Here is an 18,243-nt window from a genome sequence, read left to right as displayed (position 1 = left end):
GAGAATATGTGGTATTTGCCTTTCTGGCCCTGACTTATTTCACTTAGCACAATGTTCTCCAATTTCGTCAATGTTGTCACAAATTTCAGGATTACCTTCTCTTATTTTTATTTTTATTTTTTGAGATGGAGTCTGTGTCGCCCAGGCTGGAGTGCAGTGGTACCATCTCAGCTCACTGAAACCTCTGCCTCCCAGGTTGAAGCCATTTTCTTGCCTCAGCCTCCCAAGTAGCTGAGATTATAGGCATGCACCACCACGTCCAGCTAATTTTTGTATTTTTAGTAGAGATGGAGTTTCACCATGTTGGCCAGGCTGGTTTCAAACTCCTGACTTCAAGTGATCTGCCTACCTTGATCTCCCAAAGTGTTGGAATTACAGATGTGAGCCATTGCACCTGGTCAGAATGTCCTTCTTTTTAAAGGCTGAATAGTATTCCACTGTGTATATGCAATACATTTTTTAAATCCATTCATCTGTTGATGGGCAGAGGTTGATTACCTAATTTGGCTATTGTGCATAGTGTTGCAATGAACATAGGAATGCAGATATCCTTTTGACAAACTGATTTCAGGACTTTTGCATTAATACCCAAAGTGGGACTAGATCATATAATTCTATTTTTAGGTTTTTTTTTGTGGGGGGGAAGCTCCATACTGTTTTCCATAATGGCTACACCAGTTTACATTTACACCAACAGTGTACAAGTGTTTCCTTTGCTCTACATCTTCACCAACACTTATCTTTTGTTTTCTCCTGAAAACATTGTTTTAAAATAAAGTACAGGACGATTAAAAATATAATAATAAACATTTTAAGACATTCTGACAGGTGAGAGATTATATCTTATTGTGGTTTTAATTTGCATTTCTCTAATGATTACTGATGCTGAGCATTTTTTCATTGTCTGTTGGCTACTTGCATGTCTTCTTTTGAGAAATATTTTTATCACTGGAATGCAAGGATAGTTCAACATATGCAAATCAATAAATGTGACATGCCTCATTAACAGAATGAAAGGCAAAAACCATATAATCATCTATTAGATGTCAAAAATCATTTCACAAAATTTAATATCCTTTTATGATAAAAACTCTCTTATCTTCCACTCTCTAAGCAGAGAATGAGAGCAAGAGAGAGCAAGACAGAGAAAGATGACAAAAAAGTGTTCACCAAATTAGATATAAAGGGCATATACCTCTTTGAGGATACCCTTGAGCACAAATTTTTAAAAAGAAAGGTAAGGCCAATTGCGGTGGCTCATGCCTGTAATCCCAGCACTTTGGGAGACTGAGGTGAGTAGATCACTTGAGGTCAGGAGTTCAAGACTAGCCTGGTCAACATTGTGAAACCCCATCTCTACCAAAAATATAAACAATTAGCTGGGTGTGGTGGCATGTGTCTGTAATCCCAGCAACTTGGGAGACTGAGGCAGGAGAATCGCTTGAATCCGGGAGGAGGAGGTTGCAGTGAGCCAAGATCGTGCCACTGCACTCCAGCCTGGGCGACAGAGTGAGACTCTCAAAAAAAAAAAAAAAAAAAAAAGAAATGAAATGAAATGAAATGTAACTCAACACAATAAAGGTCATTTATGAGAGGCCCACAGCTAACATTACACTCAAAACCTTTCCTGTAAGATCTGGAGCAAGACAAGGATTTATACTGTTTCAGTCTGTTTCTGTTGCTCAATAAAATATCTGAGCCCAGGTAATTTACAAAGAAACGTGGTTTATTTGGCTCATGTTTCTGCAGGCTATACAAGCGTGGTGCCAAATCTGCTTCTGGTAAGGGCCTCAGGTAGCTTCCATTCATGGTGGAAAGTGAAGGGGAGCCAGAATGTGCAGATTACATGATAAGAGAGTGGAAGCAAGACAGAGGGGCAGGAGGTGCCAGGATCTTTTCAATAATCAGCTCTTGGTTGGGCACAGTGACTCATGCCTGTAATCCCAGCACTTGGGAGGGTGAGATGGGAAGATCACCTGAGCCCAAGAATTCAAGACCAACCAGCCTGGGCAAAAAAGTGAGACTTGGCCAGACATGGTGGCTCACGCCTGTAATCCCAGCACTTTGGGAGGCCAAGGTGGATGAATTACAAGGTCAGGAGTTTGAGACCAGCCTGGCTCTCAAACCCCGTCTCTATTAAAGATACAAAAAATTAGCTGGGCATGGTGGAACATGCCTGTAATCCCAGCTACTCAGGAGGCTGAGGCAGGAGAATCACTTGAACCTGGGAAGTGGAGGTTGCAGTGAGCTTGAGATCACACCATAGCACTCCAGCCTGGGCAACAGGGTGAGACTTCATCAAAAAAACAAAAAAAAGACTCCATCTCTACAAAAAATTAACCAGTCATGGTGTGCGCCTGTGGTCCAAAGTACATGGGCAACTGCAGTTGGAGGATTGCTTGAGCCCAGGAGGTCAAGGCTGCAATGAGTTATGATTGTGTCACCGCATTCCAGCCTGGGGAAGAGAAAGAGACCCTGTCTCAAAAAAAGAAAAAAAAAAAAATTCTAGCCTGTAATCCTGGCACTTTGGGAGGCTAAAGTGGAAAAACTGCTTGAGTTGAGGAGTTCATCTCTACCTCCACACAAAAAAACTTAGCCAGGCCTGGCAATGCACACCTGTGGTACCAGCTACTCTAGGGGCTAAAGTAGAAGGATGGTTTGTTTGAGCCCAGGAGGTTGAGGCCGCAGTGAGCCATGATTGTGACACAGCACTCCAGCCTTGGAGACTATGTCTCAAAAAAAAAAAAAGTCTTTTGCAGGGACATGAAGCTGGAAACCATCATCCTTAGCAAACTAACACAGGAACAGAAATCCAAACACCACATGTTGTCACTCATACGTGGGAGATGAACAATGAGAACACATGGACACAGGGAGGGGAACATCACACACTGGGGCCTGTCGGGAGGTAGGGGACAAGGGGAGGGAGAGCATTAGGACAAATACCTAATGCATGTGGGGCTTAAAACCTAGGTGACAGGTTGATAGCTGCAGCAAACCCCCATGGCACATGTATACCTATGTAACAAGCCTGTACATTCTGCACATGTATCCTGGAACTTAAAGCAAAATAAAAATTTAAATTAAAAAAAGAAAAAAAATTAAAATTCATATGAAACTGAAAAAAAAAAAAAAAAAAAAAAGCCAAGGCAACCATGAGCAAAAAGAACAGTGCTGGAGGTATTTGTTTCAGAGATCTCTGAAGTTGACAAAGCTGGAGGTATCACACTACCTGATTTTAAACTATACTGCAAAGCTATACTAATCAAAACAGCATGGAATTGGCAAAAAAGAAAAAGATATATCAATGAATGGAACAGATTAGAGAGCCCAAAGATGAATCTAACTGATTTTCAACAAATATGCCAAGAAGAAAAAGGCAGCTTTATTCAATAAATGGTGTAGGGGAAACTGAATTTCGGCACACAGAAAAATAAAATTGGACCCTTATTTCAACACCATATACCAAAGTCAATTCAAAATGGATTAAAAACTTAAACATTCCTTCATTAGTTTGCTCAGGAAAATTGTCAACAAGAAAAGAAAGAAAGAAAGAAAGAAAGAAAGAGCAAGAACCCTAAAACTACTTGAAGAAAACATAGGGGGGTCAGATGACAGCCTTCAGAAAGAAAGAAAGAAGAAAGAAAGAGAGAGAGAGAGAGAGAGAGAGAGAGAAAGAAAGAAAAAGAGAAAGAGAGAAAGAGAGAGAGAGAGAGGGAGGGAGGGAAGAACACATAGGGGAAACATACAAGACATTGGTCTGGGTAAAGATATGTTGGATTTGGTCCCAAAAGCATGAACAACAAAATTAAATATAGACAAATGGTATTACAGCAAACTAAAAAGTTCCTTAGTTTATGATGTGTAGTTAAAACAAACAAACTAAAAAGTAAGGAAACAATCACCAGAGTAAAGAGACAACTTATGGAATGGGAAAAAATACTTTCAAGCCAGACATCTTATAAGGGGTTAATATCCAATACATATAAGGAACTCAAACAACTCAATAGCAACAAACTCCCACCCCCGCAAAAAAAAAAAAGCAATTAAGACCTGCTTTCTGCTGACCAAGTCTTCTTCCTTACCCCTCTCTAATAAGGAAGAAAAAAGGCAATTAAAAAATGGGTAACTCCTCCTTAGCATAATAGTAAAATTTAAACATTAAAAAAGTTTTGGGGCCAGCTCGGTGGCTCACACCTATAATCCCAGCACTTTTGAAGGCCAAGTTGGGCAGATCGCCTGAGCCTGGGAGTTAGAGACCAGCCTAGGCAAGATGGCAAAACAGTCTCTACAAAAAAAAAAAAATTAGCTGGGCTTCAACCATGTTTGCGTCACTGCACTTGAGCATGGGTGACAGAATGAAACCCTGTCTCAAAAAAAAAAAAAAAAAAAAGCTTTAAGTTGTAAAAATGGGTAAGATCAAAAGAGAACGAAAGAAAAAAATGCTAAGGAACCTGAATAGACATTTCTAGTGATGTTTTTAAAGCCATGAACCCATTTTGGCACAAAGGCTTTATCATATGCAGTCATTTTTTTGTAAATGATTTTTTATAAAGCCATCAGATATACAAGAGTGAATTTCCTTACCTGAGTACATGACAAGAAAATGCTGAAATCAATATATAAGTCAAATCATCTGTACTGGCACTGTTAATCTAGAAGAAGGTGGTTGCATAGAAGATAGCAAGAATTTAGACCAGCTTATTGAAGTGGGAAAAGCCAAATCAAAGAGCTTCGGAGGTAGGGTCTGCCTCTTAGAAAAATTAAAAATTATAAGTCACTGTCAGTGTTGTGTTTGGGAGTCAGCAGCCAAAAACAAACAAACAAACAAACAGAAAAAGCTGTCATCGTCTGTGAAAGGAAAAGAAAAAAGAAAAAGACTTTGCATCCACTGAAGTATGCAGAAAAAGAAACAATTTTTAAAATAAAATGAAGTGGGTAAGTTGGGAGCTTAGCAATGGACATACAGAATGGAGTAATAGACACGGGAGGCTCCAAAAGGTGGGAGGATGGCAGGGGTATGAGGGATGAAATCCTACCTATTGGGTACAATGTTCAGTATTCTGGTGATGAGGATGCTATGCAATATACTTCACCACTATGCAATATATCAAAGCAACAAAACTGCATTTGTACTCCTAAATCCATAAAAGTAAAAAATTATCTTGGCTGAGACCTCTTTAAAAAATAATAAAATAAAAAAATAAAAATGTTAAAAAGAGAGAGAATAGTAAGAGCAGAGCAAGGACATTTAATCTATACTTTCAAATGGGCTTGATCATTTGAAACAATAAAGTTGGCCGGGCGCGGTGGCTCAAGCCTGTAATCCCAGCACTTTGGGAGGCCGAGGCGGGTGGATCACGAGGTCAGGAGATCGAGACCATCCTGGCTAACATGGTGAAACCCCGTCTCTACTAAAAATACAAAAAACTAGCCGGGCGTGGTGGCGGGCGCCTGTAGTCCCAGCTACTCGGAGGCTGAGGCAGGAGAATTGGCGTGAACCTGGGAGGCGGAGCTTGCAGTGAGCCGATCGCGCCACTGCACTCCAGCCTGGGTGACACAGCGCTAGACTCCGTCACAAAAAAAAAAAAAAAAAGAAACAATAAAGTTGTTCATTGAATCTTCACAAAGTATTATAAAAAAGTTTTTTCATTGGTAGAATTTCCCAACAAGTTAGTATAGATCACATGCTCTTTGATAAAAGCAACAATAAAGTTAATTTTTTTCTCTTTAGTATTTGCTTTAAGAAAAAAATTCTAAATTTCTTCAAAAGAGGGAAAAAAGAGACAGAAGGAGAAATCCTTAAAATTTGTAGGTATTTCCGATGCCAGTAAACCATGAAATATGAGCGTATATTTAGCAATCATGGTGATTTAGCTCATGGTAATTGGCATATGTATAATTATAATTTGCATTCCAGTTATTTAAACTGAGATATTCTTGATCAGGTTGAACACATTGTGAGTAGAAGATCTCTTTCCCCAGGAAATAGGATGGAGACAGTCTTTGGAGAATGGCCTCACTGAACTGGTAAGTCAGCTTCCTCCGGATTTTGGTAATTTCCCCACTTCTTCCGTAATTTCTCAGCGCCCTGGCCATTTTCTGGTAAGTCATGGTCTTCCTGTTGCCTTTTCTTTTCCCCCAAAGCTCGGCAAGTTTTTCTTTGTTTTTTGAAACAAACTGAAAGATGCCTTTGGTTTTATCTACCCACTGAATACAAGATGCCATCTCTGGATTACACAGGGATTCGTGAAGGTATTCAAACAGTCGCAGCTTCTTCCTGCCTAAAATGAAGGGAAACAAGGTCAGACTCCACCGTGGCTATACACCAAGAACATCTTCAGGAAGGGTTTGTTCAGCGACTACCGAATTAAAAGCTGCATCGAGACTGGTTTTTCTCCTACTCACTGCCCTTACATGCCATCACATGCATGATGGCATCATTTTACGGGACTCGAAGGTCAAGGATCTATCTGGCCTACTGAAGTTTCAGCTGGATCTTTCTTTGGTGGAGAGGTTAAGAATGTTGTCCGGTCAGGCGCGGTGGCTCACGCCTGTAATCCCAGCACTTTGGGAGGCCGAGGAGGGCGGATCCTTTGAGGTCAGGAGTTCACCAGCCCGGCCAATATGGTGAAACCCCGTGTCTACTAAAAATACAAAAATTAGCCAGGCGTGGTGGCACGCGCCTGGGAGGCTGAGGCAGGAGAATCGCTTGAACCCAGGAAAATCACTTGAGAATGAGGTTGCAGTGAGCCACTGTACTCCAGCCTGGGCAACAGACTGAGACTGTCTCAAATAACAAAACAAAACAAAACTTTCTACAGAACAATACTGAGCAAAATGGCCCACAAAGTTTAGCGGTTTTGAAGAGAAGCCTCAAAAAGCCACTTCCAGAAAGCAAGTCATTTGAAGGGGCTTTATTCAAATGAGTTAAGGGATGTAAATGCACTTTGTAAAGTGCAAATATAAGGTAATATTAAGAAAATTAATACTAAAGACCTAGGCAAAAATGCTAACTCTGGGTCTGCACAATTACTTGAAAAATAAAAAAGAAAAACTCAAATGGAAATGCCAAAAATGTTTTTATATCACTTTCTTTATTTCACAATGCAGTGGACACTGTGATATTTCTCATTGTTGTGAAATAAAATGGTACCACTAGAAGTTTTGTCTTTTTAGGAACATGGCCATTTATATTTCAAAATAACTAGGCAGGACGTTGAGAGAATCTGTGTGGGGTTTGTTCAGTTGATAGGATTTCTTTTGCATGACAGCCCAGGAGAACAAAAGTGACAGCCCATTTTGTGACTTCAGAGTTAGTCTGTAAATACCGTGCTCTGCCAGATCTATCAGTAGCTAAAAATTTGCAGCCAAATTCTGTTTTCCCTCGAGGAGGTATACTAGTGGATTCCCAAACTCTTTAAACAGTCTCTGGGGAATAGTACTTTTGTATGATACATTTATCACTCATCCAAAGACCTCAAACATTTTTACAAAGATTATCTTTTATATTATATTATCTTGAGTTTATGAATTGAGAAATGAAAAAAGGGACTTACCAAAAAACACATCGTGAATTAAAGTCACAACTTAAACAAAACTCTCTGCCTCTCATTCAGTGATCAAGTCAGTCTTAATGGATCATCATCTTTTAAAGTTTTCCATATATTTTTAATGTTTAGATTTTATTTATTTATTTATTTTTGAGACGGAGTCTTGCTCTGTCACCCAGCCTGGAGTGCAGTGGTGCAATCTTAGCTCACTGCAACCTCTGCCTCCCGGGTTCAGGTGATTCTCCTGCCTCAGCCTCCTGACCTCAAGTGATCTGCCCACTTCGGTCTCCCAAAGTGCTGAGATTACAGGCATGAGCTACCATGCCCGGCCTATAATTTTTTTTTAAAGTGAATCAGGTAGCCTCCTTGAACCAGAAGCGGTTCAGAAAGACTCCCTCAGCTATATATTTTATCTATTTATTTATTTATCTATTTTTATTTTAATTAATTAATTAATTTTTTTTTTTTGAGTTGAAGTCTCACTCTGTCACTCAGGCTGGAGTGCAGTGACTTGATCTTGGCTCACTGCAACCTCAACCTCCTGGACTCAAGTGATCCTCCCACCTCAGCCTCCCCAGTAGCTGGGATTACAGGCACCCACCACCATGCCCGGCTAAATTTTTTGTATTTTTTGTAGAGACGGAGTTTCACCAAGTTGGCCAGGCTGGTCTCTAACTCCTGACCTCAAGAGATCTGTCTACCTTGGCCTCCCAAAGTGCTGGGATTACAGGCGTGAGCCTCCGTGCCCAGAATTTACTTAAGATATATTATTTACAGGAAAAAATGCAAGAGTATAACCCCCTTTGTAATTTCAAAGGATATGCATATACTTGTACATGTGAAAAATTAAAAAAAAAAAAAAGCTTTTCTAAAAATATGTAAAATACACTGGAACTTTTACTTTCACTTTGTACTTTAGTTTGAGTCTTTTACCATGAGTATTATAATATTTTTATTTAAAAAAATAAAAAGAGCTAAACTCTGTCTCAGAAAAATTAAAAAATAAATAAATGAATAAATAAAAATAAAAATAAATAAATAAAATGTATTGGTGAGGGAGTCTCTCTGAACCTATTTTGGTTCAGGGGGGCTGCCTGAATCACATTTTTAAAAAATTATCTGGCCGGGCATGGTGGCTCATGCCTCTAATCCCAGCACTTTGGAAGGCTGGATCACCTGAGGCCAGAGGTTCGAGACCAGCCTGGCCAACATGGCAAAACTCCGTCTCTACTAAAAATACAAAAAATAGGCCAGGCATGATGGTGGGTGCCTGTAATCCCAGCTACTCGGGAGGCTGAGGTAGGAGAACTGCTTGAGCCAGGGAGGCGGAAGCTGCAGTGAACTGAGATCATGCCACTGCACTCCAGCCTGGGCAACAAGAGGAAAAAAAAAAAAAAAGGATGATAGTGGAGCTGAAAAATTCCTATCACCTAGTATCTACTATATATACGTTTTATCATTATTTTGGATTATACTCCTTCTACTTAATTTTCTTTTAAAGTTAACTGTAAAACAATCAATAAATAATAAAATTAAAATTAAAAAAATAAAAAGTTAACTGTGAAACAGCCTCAGGCAAGTGCTTCAGCAGGTATTCCACAAGGCACTGTTATCATAGGAGATGACAGCTCCATGTGTTATTGTCCCTGAAGACGTTCCAGTGGAACAAGATGGGGAGGTGGAAGACAGTGACAGTGACGATCCTGACACTGTTACGCCTAGGCTAATGTGTGTGTTTGTGTCTCCATTTTTAACAAAATAAGTTCAAAAAGTGAAAAATAAATAAAAATTTAAAAGTTTAAAAATAGGAGGCTGGGTGTGGTGGCTCACACCTGTAATCCTAGCATTTCAGATGGCTTGAATCCAGGAGTTTCAGACCCAGCCTGGACAACAGAGTGAGACTCTGTCTCAAAAAAAAAGACATATGACGTCTCACCCAAGATGAATGGCTTGGACTGGTTCAAGAAGTCAGAGTTAAATTACTCTCAATTGTGATAAGAGAATATTTTGCAAATACAATTCCAAACTCAGTTATAAATTCCCTTTAAAGTGGCTATGAGGAAGATCTGGTTCTTTTACCTAGATAATGAATGATGGATCAACGTACCTTTTCCCCCCTTTTGCTGGAGAACAGTGGGTTGTACCAGCTGGTTTTCAGTTATGTTCTGCAGAGATTGATGAATATTTCCTTCAAAATAGAAGTCCGCAGCACTGTTCTATATAAATAATGTAGCAGGATGTTAAGTGAGACTTTCCCTGTGGCCTATTATAGACTGAAGTCAAAAGCTAGGGGAAAAAGAGGCTAAGCCCCTCCCAGGTTGTTAAAGGAATTACCCCCAACTGCAGCCAGCCAGATAGCTCCCAGGGCAGCACTAACATCAAACCCACATAAGGAGAGGACCAGGGGACAGAGGGTAATCTTTGGCTTTGTGAGTCGTGTCATGTCCTACCCTCCCTACAAGAAAGAAGGGATTGCTTAAAGCCCGTGGTACCAGCAGAAAGGGAAGATGGGCTTCCATTCCTGTGCTGGATGCCCATGTAGGCAAGGGGAGATAAGAAAGATGTCAGTAGGCAGCTAGGAAGATAAATTAAGTAATGAAAACAATAAAAATTTTATAAGACAAGAAAGGACCCAGCACGGTGACTCAGGCCTGTAATCTCAACAATTTGGGAAGCCAAGGCAGGAGAATCACTTGAGCCCAGGAGTTCAAGACCAGCCTGGGCAACTCAGAGAGGCCCCAACTCTACAAAAGTTTTAAAAATTAGGCCAGGTGCAGTGGCTCATGCCTGTAATCCTAGCACTTTGGGAGGCTGAGGCAGGTGGATCACCTGAAGTCAAGAGTTCGAGACCCAGCCTGGCCAACATGGTGAAACCCCATTTCTAAAAAAAGTACAAAAAAAAGAATATATTGGCTGGGTGCTCAGTGGCTCACTCTTGTAATCCCAACACTTTGGGAGGCCGAGGTGGGTGGATCACCTGAGGTCAGGAGTTTGAGACCAGCCTGGGCAACATGATGAAACCCCGTCTCTACTAAAAATACGAAAATTAGCTGGGCATGGTGGCAGGCACCTATAATCTCAGCTAGCTACTAGGGAGGCTGAGGCGGGAGAATCGCTTGAACCTGGGAAGCGGAGGTTGCAGTGAGCCGAGATCGAACCATTGCACTCCAGCCTGGGTGACAACAGTGAAACTCTGTCTCAAAATAATAATAATAATTAGCTGTGGCTGGTGGTGTGCACCTGTAATCCCACCTACTTGGGAGGCTGAGGCAGGAGAATCGCTTGAACCCAGGAGGCAGAGGTTGCAGTGAGCCAAGATGGTGCCATTGCACTACAGCCCGGGCAACAGAGCAAAAAAATTTAAATTTAAAAATTACCCAGGCGTGGTGGCACATGCCTATAGTCCCAGCTACTTAGGAAGCTGGGGCAGGAGGATCTCTTGACCCCAGGAGTTTGAGGCTTCGGTGAGTTACAATTGTACCACTGCACTCCAACCTAAATGAGAGAACAATACCCTGTCGAAAAAGAAAGAAAGAAAGAAAAAGAAAGAAAGAAAGAAAGAAAGAAAGAAAGAAAGAAAGAAAGAAAGAAAGAAAGGAAGGAAGGAAGGAAGGAAGGAAGGAAGGAAGGAAGGAAGGAAGGAAGGAAGGAAGGAAGGAAAAAGAAAGAAAGAAAGAAAGAAAGAAAGAAAGAAAGAAAGAAAGAAAGAAAGAAAGAAAGAAAGAAAGAAAGAAAGAAAGAAGGGGAGGGAGGGAGGGAGAGGGAGAGAGAGAGAGGGCGGGAGGGAGAGAGGGAGGAAGGGAAGGAGGGAAAGAAAGAAAGATGACAGCCAAGGGAAGGCAGAATAAAGAAAGGGGACAGGAAGAAGCAGCCCAAGCTCCTACTATTTACATATGGCAAGAATATGTGGGTTTCCAAGGGTTAAACATCGGGAAGGGGTGGGCTTGAGCTGTCTTTCCACACCCCAGTCAAGAAGACTGACCAGCAAGCAAGGAGTCCCCAGGGATAAGAGGTTGTGAGGTGCGTGCTAGAAAATGGGAGTTGAAGTAGAAAGAAGTAGGGCTGCCAGATTTAGTAAACAAAAATATTGGGCATCTTTCATTTTACCTGGGAATCCTAAGTGGAGGTGGAAGAGGTTAAGCTGGAACCAAAGCACTCTCTAATTAAAATTTTTATTTAAATTTTTTTTCTTTTTGAGACAGGGTCTTGCTGTGTTGCTCAGGCTGGTCTCGAACTCTTGGGCTCAAGTGATCCTTCCACCCCAGCCTCCCAAAGCTTTGGGATTACAGGCGTGAGCTACTGCACCCAGCCCGAAGCACTCTCTTAAAATAAAATGTCTTGTGAAGAGGCCCCAAGGGAACAATTTATAGAAACAGAAAAAGGACATTTGACATGGCATGATTGAAGGTAATGACGGAAGAAAAATAAAAACCAATTCACATTTATACCTCATCCCATGAAGACTGCTTGATAAAATGGATGTGTGAGGAAAATGAAAAGAATACATGAATGTGGAGATAGCAGGACGTTTCCCTTTGCAGGTGCTGCTATTAATAAAATATAAATGAATTGGTCCAATACATACAGATAACACTGAGTTTGAGAAGGAAAACAGAGCAGGCTAATACAAGACTGTAGGTAAAGCCAGTGCAGGGACAGTTTGGACCTTTGCCCTGTGGTTTTTAGGGGAAACTTTTTTGCAATTTCTCAGATGGACTAAGGAGAAGCAATTGATGTGAACATCCTGAAAACACCTCCTTTTTACAGAAGTCGTTCAAACCAGTCTGAGGCTAAACAGAGCAATGATGAAGGGTCACTTCCTTCCTAACAGCATATGATCATCCATGTTGACTGTCAATTTCAGACTACAGCTGATGGTCCTTAAAAAGCATTTTCAGACAGAGCACAGTGGCTCACATCTGTAATCCTAGCACTTTGGGAGGCTAAGGCGGGTGGATCACCTGAAGTCAGGAGTTTGAAGCCAGCCTGGCCAATATGTGGAAATCCTGTCTCCACCAAAAATACAGAAGTTAACTGGGCGTTGTGGTGCATGCCTGTAACCCCAGCTACTTGGGAGGCTGAGGCAGGAGAATCGCTTGAACCCAGGAGGCGGAGGTTGCAGTGAGCTGAAATTGAGCCACTGAACCCCAGCCTGGGTGACAGAGCCAGACTCCATCTCAAAAAAAAAAAAAAAAAAAGAAAGAAGAAACCATTTTCATAGTCATTGCTGTCTTTAAGCTGGGTTTCAGACAGTGTATGTGAAATGGAAGCCTGGCAAGAATAGGATATTTGACTGTTACTGACGGATGGTCTGATACTTACAATTACCGTTCTCCAATTATAGACAGGCTCCTCTGTAGGCAACACTCCATAGCAGCTGGAACTTCCTTTGACATGAGGACGATGGTTGATTAAAGCCAGGTAATTTTTGTAATCTAATTTTAAATCAGAGAAAGAAACTAAAAAAGTCGAAGTTTGTATTTGTGCATATATATATATGTGTGTGTGTGTGTGTGTGTACATATATGCACTTACAGATGCAATTGCTTTTATCTGTTTTCTTGCCACTTTGCACTTCTCCTGTGGTGTTTATCTCATTACGCTGCTATTATGGATACTGTTATACATATCCCATTTGGAGAACATGCTCCTTGTCGGCTGAGACCTCATGATTTCTTTTCTTTCTTTCTTTCTTTTTTTTTTTTTTTTTTAAGACAGGGTCTCTCTCTGTTACCCAGGCTGGAATGCAGCCGTGTTATCTTGGTTCACTGCAGCCTGTGCCTCCCAGCCTCAAGTGATCCTCCCACCTCAGCCTCCCAAGTAGCTGAGACTCCAGGCTCACACCACCACACTTCGCTAATTTTTGTATTTTTTGTAGAGACAGGGTTTTGCCATGTTGCCCAGGCTGGTCTTGAACTCCTGGGCTCGAGTGACCCACCCAGCTCGGCCTCCCAAAGTGCTGGAATTACATGTGTGAGCCACCATGCCCAGCTCACATGATTTCTCTTATCTTGGAACACTCTGTAATACCCTGTGTAAACTTAATACACAACATATTTGCATTCTATTTAGACTACATAGTCCATAGGATAATGGATGAGGAAATTTAAAAATACTTATTCTTCCAGGTAGAATATATCTTGTTGGGTGGGTGGAAGGTCTATAAGATTTATTAGAACAATTTAAAAGCCTTTTGTGAATAGTTAAAATGAACTGTCTATTAGATAAATAAATGTCAACCAGATATTTCTAATAGCAGATAATTATGTATCTTTGTATTCCTGTGTGGAATGTCATCCTCTATATTCTCCGCATTTTTGTATGTGAGACTTTAGTTTTATTTAGGCTAGATACTCCTGGGCATATTTTGCCTTTGCTAGAATTAATCCTGGATGCTTCAGGTAAAAATGAAAATGATCTTCTCGTTTTTGAGTCCAGAAGTTCCAGACCAGCCTGGGCAACATAGTAAGACTCTCTCTCTACAAAAAAAAAAAAAAATTAAATTATAGAAAAAAAGGTCGCCGGGCACGGTGGCTCACGCCTGTAATCCCAGCACTTTGGGAGGCCAAGATGGACGGATCATGAGGTCAGGAGATCGAGACCATCCTGGTTAACACGGTGAAACTCTGTCTCTACCAAAAATAGAAAAAATTAGCCGGGCGTGGTGGTGGGCGCCTGTAGTCCCAGCTACTTGGGAGGCTGAGGCAGGAGAATGGCCTGAACCAGGGAGGTGGAGCTTGCAGTGAGCCGAGATCACGCCACTGCACTCCTGCCTGGGTGACAGAGCAAGACTCCGTCTCAAAAAAAAAAAAAAAAAAAAAAAAAGGAAAAAAACAAAGAAAAGGTCTTCTCTGTTCTGATCATTATTCTGGAATATAGTGGCGCCATCTCAGCTTACTGAAGCTTCTGCCTCTCGGGTTCGCACTTCTTAAGCCTCAGCCTCCAGAGTAGCTGGGATTACGAGCATGCTACCATGCCTAGCTAATTTTTGTATTTTTAGTAAAGACAGGGTTTCGCCATGTTGGCCAGGCAGGTCTTGAACTCCTAGTCTTAAGTGATCTGCCTACCTTGGCCTCCCAAAGTGCTGGGATTACAGACGTGAGCCACCACACCTGATCAGTTGATCATTATTCTTATATGTGTATGTGACCAACAAGCCATTTGATGTACCAGCAGAAGAGGGTAAATGACTTATCTTTACCTGGCGAGTACTGAAGATCTCCAGTTGAATGTTGCCTCAGAACCTCAAAAGCATCCTCAAATGCTTGACCCAGCTTGTCTTGTTCAACACACGTCTATTGGAACAATGATAGAATTCTGGAGTTTTAGAATTACCAGTTAAACTGAATCTCCCTGATTTAAAATAGTATTTAGTCTAAAGGAGGGTTTCTCAATCTTGACACTATGGACATTTTGTGCTGGCCGTCTCTGTTGTCAGGGGGCTGCCTATGCATTGTATGATGTTCAGCAGCTTCCCTGGCCTCTACCCACTGGTTGCCAGTAGCACCTTCACAGATGTGACCATCAAAAATGTTTCTGACATCACCAAATGAACCCTGAGGCACAAAATCAATCACAGGTGAAACCCACTCCATGATAGTATAGTATTTAGAGAATGGTATTCATTCTGTAGTATAGTATTTAACATTATTGCAAAATTTTAGCAAGGAGTTGTAGAGCAGAGGAGAGTGATTTAGAAAAAAGGGTCAAGGAAATATCTTCAATGGAACAGAACCTGTGAATTGTTCTTTAAAAGTGAAATGCTCTTATTTTCTAAAGTATGTCTCCAAGACCTAAAATTGAATTGCTTTGCAAACTATTTCATATCCTTATTAATATGATCGATATATTTTACTTTTAAAATGAATGGTCGGTAAAGAAAAAAAATTTTAATTATTATGCTATAGACATCCTCTGTGGACAGAGTAAAGAAAATTTTAAAATGTCAACTTACCATATTTCATTAATAAATTGACAATTCTGTTCCTTAGCAGTTGTTGCTTGAAGAAAATAAAACAAAATAAAATAAGTTGACAATCCTGAAAAAAATTAATATTTAAAAAGCAAAATTAAATGCAGTCTCTAATTTTATTCTGAATAAGATCTTGCTCAAAGATATTTTCTGAAAATATCTTACATAAACCAAGAGTACCTCCTGAATTCTCTTTGATGAGTACAAATTTTTTTCTACAAAATTTTCTACAGACACTTCTTGAATTTTTTTTTTTTTTTTTTGAGACGGAGTCTCGCTCTGCCGCCCAGGCTGGAGTGCAGTGGCCGGATCTCAGCTCACTGCAAGCTCCGCCTCCCAGGTTCACGCCATTCTCCTGCCTCAGCCGCCCAAGTAGCTGGGACTACAGGCGCCCGCCACCTCGCCCGGCTAGTTTTTTGTATATTTTAGTAGAGACGGGGTTTCACTGTGTTAGCCAGGATGGTCTCGATCTCCTGACCTCGTGATCCGCCCGTCTCGGCCTCCCAAAGTGCTGGGATTACAGGCTTGAGCCACCGCGCCCGGCCCAGACACTTCTTTTTGCTTTTCCATGATTACAAAATGTTTTAAATATTAAAATAGCTTTATAGTTAATTATCTAAGCTGTTTGATTGATAAGAGAAATTGGAAATAACTCAAAAGTATATGTAAGTATTTCAAAATTACTTTAAATATTCTAAAATTCTGAAAATCAAAATCCTTTTTACCTTAGCATAGCCTTATAAAAGTAGGACTTTTTTAAAAACCTTTCTTTGGTGTTATATTGCCTTCTGAGAATCTGGCAAAAGCCATCCTTTTCCTCCCATGAAAATTGGGCTTAAATTGCAAATAAAATTTAGCCTATGAAGACTATCTTGGACTTGTTTGAATCCTAGGTTAAGAAAACTGGTCTAGAATTTTGTTATTTACTTTCTTATCTCTAAGTAATTCTGATTTTACTTTAGATAAACAATTATCACACAGACCCACAATTAAATGCTTTTAACTGTACATTCTATAGAACAACACAAGGAACAAACAAAAACCAACCCACATAATAAAAAGAACTGTGGTGGGTCCAAAATTGTTTATCATTCCATTAAGTAAACCCAGCGATTCTTTTTATATAAGTGTTTATCTTCTTAGTATTTTTCCCGCAAACACAATGTGTTTACTCTTTAGTATTTAATGCTGAATAATAAAATGAGATGATGTAATCTAATGCCAATATTATACATATCCATCATATATCAACATAACATGTTAAACATCAAAATTCTATTTGGCTCTTTGAAATCACTACATCATGTCAGTTAAAAGAAAATAGAAGAAAATCCAGAAATCACTCTTTGGCTCATGGTCTTTAGTGAATATTATCAGTAGTACATATTTTTTAAAAGTCATGTCAATGATTTTCAACTACTTGCTTTGACTCAAAAGTGCAGAAGCACTGAATGTTGTATTTTGAATTAAATGCTTAAAAATGAACATGTTCTCTTTGACTAAAATGCTTCACAAGACTATCACAACTATTAAAAGTAGCAAATCTAAAGGGACGAAAAAGCTCAAAAACATTATTGATTACCACGATTGCTTAATATTTCTTGCATCTGAACACGCAGACAATGAGAAACACTCATTAGGCCAAAGGAAAAAATGAACAGTGATTAGAAGATATTTAGAAAAACATAAGCTGAGAACTTACCGGGAAGACACTTCAACCCTTTATAGAAATGTTTCATTAATATCAGAATGGTAAATTCAACGGAAGGCTATCGTGAAAATAAAAAATTATTTTCCAGTGTGATGGCTCTGACGAAAAAAATAGTAATATTTTTTAAAATTAGAATTGTTAAGACACAACCATCAAGAACACACTGGCAGAGTTGCATTAAATAGCTGTTTTTAAGGAAGTTCTTCAAAAGGGGATTTTTTTTAAAAGATACAGTGCCTTCACAATTTCTATTTCATGATACTACCAGTAGACACCAGGGGCTATTATTTTGAAGAGACACATAGTAGTTTGCACCCCATCAGCCAAAAAGCAAAAAAGCATTAGAACAAACCCCATGAAACCCCGCCCAACTTAGGTTGTAGCTCTTCAGATTTCATAGCCCCACTGGAAACTTCTAACCCACGCAACTCAGGCCCACCCTTCTTTTTTTTTTAATGCATATTACTTCTCTCCCAATTCTGGATTCTATACTCTTTCTTGCCTGCACTGTCAACAGCCTTCACTCTGGACTCTCCAAATCAGTCTTCCCTCCTAAACCCCTTTACTTACACTGCCGTTCACCGATCGCCTGACTTAGAGAGCTTAAAGGCCTATGGCCGTTGCCCTGACATTCAAGGCTCTTGAACCTTAGCCTTATGTCTTGCCACTCACTTGAGTGGGGATAATGGAATCCATGCTCTTGCTTTCCTCCACATCTAAATTCAGTAGGGGCTCCAAAATGGTTAGGAGAAGCTTATGGGTGGCCATGTGGTTGGACATACCTGAGGCTGCTGCATTCCTAATGCAGGTCCCGTTCTCTTACTTGGCTTGAAGGTTTATTTGGGGTGGCTCTGATGGAAATTATGAGATGCTCCCTCCACCTATAATACTTTCTTCCCAGTTCATCCCCCTGCAGATACACCCTTTTTATGTTACCTGTCCATCAGTGTCCAAAGCAGCATCCACTTGTACGCGGTGGAAATAACCTTCCTGTGCCCTGAAACACA

At 40.3% G+C, this 18,243-nt stretch overlaps 1 protein-coding gene across 2 annotated transcripts; it reads right to left on the bottom strand.

Moving 5' to 3' along the window:
* Positions 1 to 1,707: 1,707 nt before the first annotated feature.
* Positions 1,708 to 17,401, bottom strand: SPIC (Spi-C transcription factor). Of its 2 annotated transcripts, none has more exons than XM_015152579.3 (6): positions 17,228 to 17,401; positions 15,508 to 15,553; positions 14,755 to 14,848; positions 12,876 to 12,988; positions 9,661 to 9,769; positions 1,708 to 6,284 (listed from the first exon to the last, which is right to left on the bottom strand). In XM_015152579.3, the coding sequence occupies exons 2-6, from the start codon at positions 15,508 to 15,510 to the stop codon at positions 5,857 to 5,859; spliced, it is 747 nt and encodes a 248-aa protein (XP_015008065.3). In that variant the 5' UTR covers positions 15,511 to 15,553; positions 17,228 to 17,401; the 3' UTR covers positions 1,708 to 5,856. The 2 variants fall into 2 exon arrangements, with proteins under 2 accessions (XP_015008065.3, XP_077810929.1); XM_077954803.1 differs by having other exon boundaries at positions 12,876 to 12,940; positions 17,228 to 17,380.
* Between the last annotated feature and the right edge of the window lie 842 nt (positions 17,402 to 18,243).

This window comes from Macaca mulatta, chromosome 11, assembly GCF_049350105.2.
Source record: "Macaca mulatta isolate MMU2019108-1 chromosome 11, T2T-MMU8v2.0, whole genome shotgun sequence".
NCBI lineage: Eukaryota > Metazoa > Chordata > Mammalia > Primates > Cercopithecidae > Macaca > Macaca mulatta.
Note: the sequence above shows the minus strand (reverse complement) of the source record. Positions and strands in the feature narration are given on the sequence as shown.

Coding starts and splice junctions, on each gene's coding strand:
- SPIC (XM_015152579.3), bottom strand. Junction 9,770..12,875: donor ATAATTGGAGAACGGTAATT/GTAAGTATCAGA, acceptor TTATTTATATAG/AACAGTGCTGCGGACTTCTA. Junction 6,285..9,660: donor CCAGCAAAAGGGGGGAAAAG/GTACGTTGATCC, acceptor CCTTCATTTTAG/GCAGGAAGAAGCTGCGACTG.